The sequence below is a fragment of the Odontomachus brunneus genome, unplaced genomic scaffold, assembly GCF_010583005.1.
Source record: "Odontomachus brunneus isolate Ranch 3 - 2012 unplaced genomic scaffold, Obru_v1 Obru_scaffold_013, whole genome shotgun sequence".
NCBI classification, from domain to species: Eukaryota; Metazoa; Arthropoda; class Insecta; order Hymenoptera; family Formicidae; genus Odontomachus; species Odontomachus brunneus.
The window spans coordinates 1,229,355-1,239,474 of record NW_022639463.1 but is presented as its reverse complement, the minus strand read 5'-3'; the positions used below and the strand labels follow the sequence as shown (position 1 = coordinate 1,239,474).

At 38.2% G+C, this 10,120-nt stretch overlaps 2 protein-coding genes across 6 annotated transcripts in view; both read right to left on the bottom strand.

Moving 5' to 3' along the window:
- LOC116840978 (follistatin-related protein 5-like) overlaps window positions 1-2,128 on the bottom strand; it is a 39,885-nt gene extending 37,757 nt beyond the window's left edge. Inside the window, exons 1-2 of one of the 3 annotated variants that reach the window (XM_032808384.1) lie at window positions 1,968-2,128; window positions 1,338-1,562 (exon numbers count right to left, since the gene is read on the bottom strand). The gene's annotated coding sequence lies outside the window, so the exon portion shown is untranslated. The remainder of the gene's footprint in view (window positions 1-1,337; window positions 1,563-1,967) is intronic. The other 2 variants (XM_032808385.1, XM_032808386.1) reach the window with 2 other exon arrangements.
- A 1,685-nt stretch (window positions 2,129-3,813) lies between these two features.
- The window catches only part of LOC116841144 (kynurenine/alpha-aminoadipate aminotransferase, mitochondrial-like), a 24,226-nt gene continuing 17,919 nt past the window's right edge, over window positions 3,814-10,120 (bottom strand). For 2 of the 3 annotated variants that reach the window (XM_032808744.1, XM_032808745.1), the window contains exons 2-9: window positions 9,505-9,647; window positions 8,190-8,355; window positions 6,263-6,449; window positions 6,036-6,152; window positions 5,001-5,321; window positions 4,742-4,868; window positions 4,416-4,624; window positions 3,814-4,301 (exon numbers count right to left, since the gene is read on the bottom strand). In XM_032808744.1, coding sequence (XP_032664635.1) covers window positions 4,239-4,301; window positions 4,416-4,624; window positions 4,742-4,868; window positions 5,001-5,321; window positions 6,036-6,152; window positions 6,263-6,449; window positions 8,190-8,355; window positions 9,505-9,571 — 1,257 coding nt within the window. In that variant the 5' untranslated portion in view covers window positions 9,572-9,647 and the 3' untranslated portion in view covers window positions 3,814-4,238. Of the gene's footprint in view, window positions 4,302-4,415; window positions 4,625-4,741; window positions 4,869-5,000; window positions 5,322-6,035; window positions 6,153-6,262; window positions 6,450-8,189; window positions 8,356-8,774; window positions 9,143-9,504; window positions 9,648-10,120 lie in introns of those variants that run through there. The other variant, XM_032808746.1, reaches the window with a different exon arrangement.

Here is a 10,120-nt window from a genome sequence, read left to right as displayed (position 1 = left end):
GTATATGTCGGTATATCCATACGGAGCCGGTATATAACGGTCGAACATACTTACCCCGTGCGGACACATTACGAACATTTGTCTATTTTTGTCATAGCAACCGTCGCGTATCGATCATTCTAATGTTTCTGTAAATGTGGCTGCGCGCGCGCGCGCGCGTTCTCTGCATTCCGCGCGGCGCGTTTGTGCGTCCGTAGAAAATCTGGGACGTAGAAAAAAGTCACAGCTGTGTTTGGCGTAACGAGCGATGCATGTGGCGGGGTACAGGTGCGTTACACGATTAATGATAATGACGCGTATCTGATTAGTCGACTCGCACGTTCTATTTATTCGTATTTTCGCTACATTAACTGGATAATGGGATTTAGTGATTGCGGTGCATGCACGCGCGCGTACACACACACGGTGAAAGTGACGTTGATACGCGCGTATACGCCGGTGGTTGCCTCAATTGCGGAAATTGGTCTCACTCGGGTGGATTGATTGACCCTTTCTCGACGCAGCTTTTTGCCGGGGCTTCCGAAGAAATGCTTTAAAATCCTCAAAAGACTTTCCAATTCTCGTCACGGTGACAGAAATCCTTTTCATAGCGCGGGAAGAAGCTATAGTGATGCCCGCCAAGGATACCAACTTTGATTACGTTCGCGCCAAAAGTATGATTTTGAAGGGATCGCGGCGTGCCGAAAGTTACACGAAAAACTTCCGCGGAATCGCTAAACTTTTTCGGATTCCTACGAATAAAATAAAAGAAGCGCATTATTTACAAGTCCCGGCGAGATTTACGGCGCTTCTCGCGCGCGAGGATTTCTTACAAAATACCGCGCAATCTTCCCAACATTTGAGAAGAATTGCCACATTTCTCGAGGCTCGTGCAAAAAGGAGGGAAAAATAACAAAGCGCTCTTCATAACTCTTCAAATTCAATTCTCACGATGTGAGCCGCATACAGAGGCAAGGTCTCTATTGACGTTGAGGAGTCACTATACGAGGGGAAACGAGTGTGTAAAATTAACCCTGAAAATACACATAGCAGCCCGGCCAGAGTTTGCGGAAGCTCGAGGAGTAACAGAAAAGCGATCGCGACGAATTCTAATCGATTATCGGAAAGTGGACGGTCCGAGACTTATCCAACAATTACCCGGAAGGAAGGAGACGTTCATTCATAGAAGAAGATATCGGGAAAAAGAAAATACGAAAAAAAGAAAAAGAAAAAAGTTAAATACCGCACACATACCGAGTAAATACCGCAATCTCTCGCGGATGTCTCCCATGTGCATTCTAAAGTTAAACTTAATCGGGCATGAGAGCGTGACGGAGAAACCAAGTAACTCGACTCACCCCGTGTTACTGACCTGACCAGTTTCAGTTCTGTCAAGATAATACCCTCGCCGTCACCACAGTAAACACACCACCCTCCACTTTTGTCCCACGACACTGTTACGTGCACGCAGTCTGGATTTGAAGCTTCACACCGACGACGATGCTGATGATGATGTTGATGTTGATGATGATGATGATGATAATGATGATGGCGACAGGTCGTGGTAAAAATATTCAGTCCGACTGGTGTTTCGAGAAAGCACAAAGAGAGAGGCAAAATGAAAAGAATGAGAGCGTGACTTTATCCGTCAAGTGAAGCGATGATTGATACAAGTTAACAGCATGTCATCGATGATAACTCGAATCCGCGTGGCTAACGGGACGAGACACGCGACAACGAGGGGGATGACGACAACGACGAATAAACGAATATATCGGAACAAATGTGTGCGGGCAAACAGAAATCTTCGGTGGAAGAGCAGGTAGGTAGAGGTGGTTGAATAAATAAACGAGACTCGGCGGGTACAAGCCAGATAGGGTGTATCGTAAACAATGGGTAAATAGCCACGCGTTTTCGCTCAGATACGTTGCGTGTGCATATGTGTACGATGCCGCGTGTGTGCGCCTTTCTGTGTGTGTCTCTCTTACTCTATCTCTCTCTCTCTCTCTTTCTCTCTCTCTTTCTGTGTCTCTGTCTGCTGTCTGTCTGTCTCCCTCTCTCTCTATGCTGCGTGTATATGCACACGTGCGTGAGTGTAGATGCGAGAGACCTTCCAACCGCGACGATGGCTTAGGGTGTACTGAACGTTACCCGGAGAGGGTTGGGAAACGGTGTAGTGTCTAATCCAACATTACCTAACCGTATAGCAACGGCGCCATGGGAACGGCACGTTTGCGCCTGCGTTGTCGTCGTCGTAGATCGACTTGAACTTTTTTTTCGCAATTTCGCCAGTTACTTCGAGAACTCGCAATAAAAGCTGCTATTAATTCTCTATAAGCGTCGTACTTGGGAAAAGGGACCGAGAAGCAGGGGAAAAATCCGCAATTTGTCAGGTCCCGAAGAAATGCGCGTAGCGGTGGTCGGCGCGACGAAGCAGTCGAGACTGCAAGGTGGAACCATATATTGGAGCAGCTGCTGGTGTTGCCGCTGCTAAGATCTCTTGAATTAAATCCGCGTAATCCGTTTCCGATTGGGTATGAGAGAGTTCCTGCTGCTTCAGCCGCACGAACGCTTCCCGCTGACGGAAAGATCAGCGACAGGAAGACAAATATTGAGTTGCGCTATCCTTGCCTATTTCTTCGATTGAGTGCTATCTCTCCTGTCTATGTTGGCAAAGGAATCATGTACCCGCGAAGCATCAGATCTTTGACAACCTTGGCTAAAGCGATACCTTCTGTCGATATTGTATCTACGAGGGAGATTTCTTCCTTTACAACATCAGAATCGAAGTAATTTCGATTTGATGCGAATAAATACAAAATCGAAAGCGTCACTATTATCCCTGATACAGCACGTGGTTTAAAATCTAAATATGTTCCTAAAAAAATGTTTTGAACAAAAAACTGTTGACTTTTTCGTATCAATATTCCTTCATGGAATAAAAATTCAGTATTAGGTTGCCAACGCAGTTACTTTAAATCGATTGCATGTAAACATTTGAATTACGGTTCGCTGATAACTGATAGCACAATTCCTCGTTATCTTATCCTATGAGTAAACGTAAATTATGAACAGAGTAAATATTTATAGATGATATGAAAGAAAAAATCGACGTCCATTATATCTTGAAAAAACATTAAAGATAATCGATTTTATATCTATAACACTATCTAATACCAATCACTGTCCGGTATAATTTTTTATTAATAATATCTGATATTTTTAAACTTGCAATTAAAAGAAAAAAAGTCATACTACTTGAAAAATGGAAATCCGTCTAACTTACTGCTGAGTCGTATCTACGCTGAGTCGCTTACTACGACTCTTATCGATAGAAATGATGGCGACTCGATGGCGAAGACCTTGGAGTACTTCTTGTTGGAGTAGCTTATCTACTAGACCAATTGTGCGACTAACAAACTAGCCTGGCGCTATTTAAGGGGATGCTGAAGCCGAAAACTTTACTAACAGAACACTGACATTCTTCTGTAAAGTTTACGTCGTATTGGTTACACAGAATTACAAAGCTTTTATGCAATAAAAGTACGTGCAAAAATAAATAGGAACATTGCTCGATATGGGTCAAAAACGAACAAAAAATTTTTAATGTAAAGTCTCAAGCTGTCAGTTAGCGTAATATTTGTCTAATCCAAAAGTTCCGCAGCTTATTTATACCGAAAGTATGGATGCTCCAAGCAGAAAAATTTTGAAGAACATTGCTCTACCTTCGCATTTGCCTTTGGAAGCTTAAAACTATCGAAAAGGTTTGCAGAAAGATTTTTACACATAAATGGTTAGGTTTCTGTTGAATATGGTAAAACAAAACAATACATATTCATATAAATTCTGTATATACAAGAAATACGAAAAGGATAGCATGATTATGTGAGTAACGATCGTCTCTGCATTATCGACGTTGTTCGAGTTCGTCATCCCCTTAATGATGCTGCGAGAAGGCTCGTTGCATTTAACGGGTTTGAATCTCGGCTAAGAAAAATTGTAATTTCGACTAAATAAAGTTTAATTTTTGATTGTTGATGTTTTCCAACAAGGAAAACGATTGAATAGGCTACTGATCGATACAAATTAAATATATATTAGACAGCATTTGATAATCGCAGTCTTTAACTGTAATCCTTTTTGTTACTATTATAATATAATAAAAGTATAAAAACACAAATCATGAAACGTATAGAATAAATTATTCAAAAGAAGTAATTGTTCTGTAGATAATGTGCGTATACTAATTTTTTTAATTATTAAACTTTCTTCGCTTTCTTCTCGATTTCTTCGCGTATTACTTGAGCCAGTATAAATAGCCCCTGAAAATAAATGAAAAATATCAATACAACAATTTCAATATAATGTGTATGCATATAAATGCGTGAATCCACTTGCTAGATAATAGAAATTAATAAATTTCAGTTTGAACTTACCTTGTCTATATCTTCCTCCGTAGCGTAACTATAGCTTAATCTTACATAATTGCTAGGCTTTGAAGAATCAAAACAGAAGGCATTCCCAGGAATAATAAAAACACCCTTAGGAATGCATCCTTTAACTACTAAATCCATGGAGTTATCAATCGCTGTTACTTTTACCCAAAAAAACATGCCACCTTGCGGCACATTCCACTCTGCCAGACCTAAAATTAAAATCAACTCCGTGAGAGCGGTTTGAAGTTATTTTTGAAATATATTAGGAAAAACTCTATTTAAATTCATAATCAAATTATTGTTAACTGTATCATTATTTAAGATACCAGTCAAGTGTTTTTCCATCGATGTCAGCATTACGTCACGTCGTTCTCGGTAGAATCTTTGAACATTCTTGAAATGTGTTTCGAATTTGGGTTTGTCCCAAATATCAAAGAGTTTATAAAGAAGCATCTATAATAAGCAAAAATTGATACGTTATCAAAATTCTTTTCTGCTATCTCGAATTTATATATCAAAAATTATATCATTCTTTGCATCGGCTCCTTCACGACCAAGTAAGTGAAATTAAGAGCGAAATCTTACTTGGGACATAGACGACGCGTGCAGGACAGAATTTTCCATGTGAATGATAATTTTGTCCACAATCTTTTTGTGCGCGGTAACAGCACCCATACGAAGACCAGAGCTTACAATCTTGCTGAACGAGTCGAGTCTGATCACGCGACCGTCAGTGTCGAGAGAAAGAAACGACATGGGCTGTTTGTCCAAAAAGTGAACGAAGTAATAGGCATCGTCTTCGACTATCAAGAAATCGTATTTCTGCGCCAATTCGTACACTTTCCTTCGTCGACTCTCCGACAAAATAGTGCCAGTTGGATTCGCCATTGGATTAACGTAGAGTAACTGAAAAATTAAGCAATCTGTACATCTTTCCGATCAAAGAAGACTATATTAAAGTGCAACCACGTTGGAAATAGTAAATAAGATTTCAAAAAGTGTACTGGGTAATAATGTGCTGTCAGTATAAACCAGGTATTTTCACGTGTTAATATCCAGGTATGTAATATCCAGATAGCACAGAGAATTAAAAAAAAAATTCAAAAATAATTCAGTCGTATGTCACCAATTCTGAGTTTACTTTCAGATGCAAAAAGAATCTTCAGAGTTTATCAGTGAAAAGAATTCTTTTTGTATCTAAAAATGGACTCAGAATTGTGACATACGACCGAATTCTTTTTTAATTCTCTGTGCTATCTGGGATATCTAAATACATGATTATTAATGAGTATCTCGAGTACTATCCGAATATCTAAATGTCCAAATTCACAGGTCCTAACCACCTGGATGCTTGTATACATGAACATTCGCAGGAATTATCCGAGTAATATCCGAAAGATTCGAATACCCAAGATATTTGAGCACCCAAAATTGATACATTCCAGACAACACAAACTTCTAAGAAATGTCTTAATGATGTCCTATTTTATTGTGATATTTAGATGAAATATTCAGATGTCTTTTACATGTCTTACACATCTCTAAGACATTTTTTAGAAGTCTGTGCTTTCTGGGATCATTACTGCGTAGTATCTATACTACGCAAATTTTCATACTTACTTTTGGCATCGGTCTATCACTCGCACGTCTCCTCTCGCATTCCTCAACAATTTGTTCAGGAATTATCCCATCGGCATCTTGAGTGATCTCCACAATATCCGGCAGCAACGGCAGTAGCTGTCGTGTGAGTGAAAGAAAAGAACTTGTAGAACGTAATTTCGGAATGAAGCTCACGACCACGCGTCAATTCTGTCATTTTCTCGTGATATTATTCTAACGCAACTTACCGCTCCAATTACTCCACCGTATGTTGGCGATTGCAACATTATCGGTTCATTTTCATCGACCATCATGTCGAAGATTCTGCTGCAGGCGTCCATAGAACCGTTGGTAAACACGATGTCCCAATCTTTTCGCTTTGGTGTATGCCATATTTTCTGGAACTCACGCCATTTTTCCAGTAACGGCTTATAGCTTGAATGAAAAATAATAAATAAGTAATACAAAATAACGATGATACATACAGTGGTGTGCAAAAGTTCTTGGCCAAACTCACTGTTGGTTATAATTTCTAATATAAAAGAATTGCAATATTGTAAGATACATAGTATGTGAAGCTTAAATAATTAACAGATAATGTTATATTATAAAGATTTATTCTATTGTACTGAATTATTAACAAATAACATAAATATTACTGTTCAAAAGTTCCTGGCCATGTTTATTTCCAACAAAAAGAGCAACTTTAGACACTTTAATTCAGTAAATAATAGTCTTTCACACTTAGTACTTTGTTGCCATGCCCTTTGAAGCTATTACTGCAGCACAGCGATGAAGCATAGATTCTATCAACTGATCAATAACACTTATCGGTATATTATTCCATTCTTCCGTCAAATGCTCGAGTAACTGTGTCTTATTCGAGTGCTTACGAACTTTAACTCGGCGCTTTAATTCATCCCACAAATGTTCGATGGGGTTGAGGTCCGGAGACTGCGATGGCCAGGTTAAAACCTGCAGTTTTTTAACCAAGAGCCAACTCTTTACAAGACTTGAGGTGTGCTTCGGGTCGTTATCGTGTTGAAATATCCAGTTTCTTGGCATTTTGCGTTTGGCGTATAGTAGCAAATTCTTTTCCAAGATATTCTTATATATCGCAGCATTCATAGTTCCATCAATATTGACTAACGGACCAACGCCATAAGCAGAAAGAACACTCCACACCAACACGTTGCCTCCTCCATGTTTCATAGTTAGAATTTGATATCTTACATTGTTTCTGGTACCAACTGGACGTCGCACATGATGTCTTCCATCACTTCCAAACAAATTAAATTTTGATTCATCGGAAAATGCTACCTTTCTCCAATCTTCTACTGTCCAGTTTATGTGATTTTTTGCAAACTGTAAACTGGCCTTCTGATTCTTCTTGCTAATTAAAGGCTTCTTCACACCGATACGCCCGAACAATCCGGCATCATGTAAACGTCTTGTAACAGTACAGTGGCTAACATTGGTGAGGTTTTCATTACGGAGTTCGCGAGCAATGTCATTTGCTGTTTTCCGCGGATTAGCAATTGACTTCATTTTAATCACGCGGTCTACTTTTTTTGTTGTTTTTCGCGGTCTTCCACTTCGCGGGCGATCCTTTAGATCATATCCAGCACGGTACTTAGCTAATATATTATTAACAGTCGACTTACAAATTCCCAATAGCTCAGCAATATCACGAGATACTTTACCACTTCGCGACAAGCTAATAATTCTTTCTCGGATTGCCTGCTGCGTCTTTCGTGCTATGATGATAATCTGATGTCTATTGATCGATTACTCTTTCGGAAATAAAGTGATAAGCACTCAGTAGAAGCATAACATAAGTAATAAACACAGTGGCCAAGAACTTTTGAACAGTGACTTATTGAAAGTATGTTTGTAAACACACTTTCAATAGATAAACCTTGGAAGATACGAGTGCTATTTTCTGTACATTATCACAAATTTATATCTACTTATAGTTATAAGTCACTTGCTTTTCCTGTTCATAATATATTGCCAAAAATGAATTTGGCCAAGAACTTTTGCACACCACTGTATGTAGAGACGCATAATCCAGATTTATTGAAGCGATATTCTTCATACACCGATATTATACATTCGCGAAGATATTACTTGGCTCGTGGTTTAATTACATACCAGCTTGTTAATATTACTCACCCTTGCGTGGGCATATATTGCAGCGCTGTAGCCAATTCTGACTTGGTGAGATTCAACGAGACGCCGTGTTCATATGTCACAGACATATCTTTGACAGGAAACGTGACGGTGTTTGGGAAGCCAGCGGCTAAGCTTATGGGATTCTGTAGCGAGAATTGCTTCTCGACTAGAATTTTTGATAAATAAGTCACAGAATTAGATTACACAAACCTATAATTTGTTTGATAGTTCACAGAATTAGAATTTAACTCCACAATCTAATTCAATTAACTTAATTTAGGTTCGAATGAATTTAATTTAAGCCGCATTATTAAGTGTTTGATAAAAAAAATAGTGCTAGACGAAAGAGAACATCACTGATATATCGCTAAATAACGTATCTTGTTATCATAAATTACTATGAATTCACATAGAAACTTCTTAGGCGTCTTGTTAGTATTTTAGCTTTGTGTTGCAACACATATTGAGTTCTAAACTCGCGGAGAGCACACAATCTCTGATTAAGATTAAGATTTAACCGGTCATTACGCGCACACACTATGAGATCGTGTTAAAGACAATAAAAAAAAATTATGCGCTTGTTACCAAACAAAATATATGACGTTTATTAATTTCTCTTATCCGTAACACAATTCAGGAAGGAACACGAGTACAAGTTCACACCAGAACAAGAGCCTGGCAATTGCGAGAAGCGACTAACACAGCTGAGTAGTGCAAACTTGCCCGCCGGATAGTTCTCAAATTCACGATCTACCTGAATGCTTATCTCAAAATCCCGAAACGACAAAGATCGCTATTGTCCTTAAACTTCTCGAAAGTTTTTCGCATAAGATAAATGTCCTAGTAATTAAACGTGTACCGATAATTGAATTATTAATAATATATTTGTGTTTGTTAAGATGCTTATCAATAAGTGAAACAAAATCACAAAGTAACTAAATATTTCTTTTCATTTATTATATTGTTTTGTATATTGAAAAGCATTTTAATAAAGAAAATACAAAACTAATGTGTTAACTAATATGTTAACTAATGTGTTAACTAATATGTTAATCATTGAAACATGTATATTCGATCACTGGGACGTTTACCTTACATGACATTAATTATATATTGATTTCGTGTGCATATCTTCGGTATTATGTTCACTTAATTATTGATTAGCGCGATGTGAACAAACAGGCAGTAAATATTGTAATCTTGAATCTTCGGATTCAAAAATATTGTCATTTCAGACACTTTGTTCCTTCACCAAAAATTTCGCGAATAAAAAGTCGCAAAGTAGCCGAAAATTGTGAATGTAATGACAACTTACCTAATTGTCTAAGTAAGTTCGACCTTCGCCTACTCGTGATTTTAGCGAAGAACTTGGTGTAATCCATGATCACAGTGCGGAACGTACAGTAGCAGCTACAACACTGCCTGCTCTACTGCTGAATTCCTTTTCAACTATGAGTGCTATCGCGCAAGCGATTCCAAATATCAGAAATATTCATAGAGGTTACTATAGACATGATACTGATAAAACCGGTTGCTTCGCGATAAGTGTTAATCAGTCAACATTTTGTACCTATCAGTACTTTAGTATAAAAATATATCTGACTTGCTAGAATCAAACCTTGAACATGTAAACAACTACTTTTGCAATGTAATTAAAGACATACTATCTGCGAATACGTCATATATCTAACGCGAAAAATAGTCATGTGGAATTATACTGTTTGATAACACTTCGTACGCAACTTTTATATACAGGGTGTTCAAAAAGTCCCGGACCGGTGAAATATCTCGAAAACTAAGCATTTTAGAAAAAAATGTTTCAGATAAAAGTTGTGGCGTTTAAAAAGATGTATTTACTGATCACATCAGTTTGACCTTGGGTTGCGTAGCGAAGGTCAGGTCAAGGTCACATTAATTTTTTTAAATGGAAC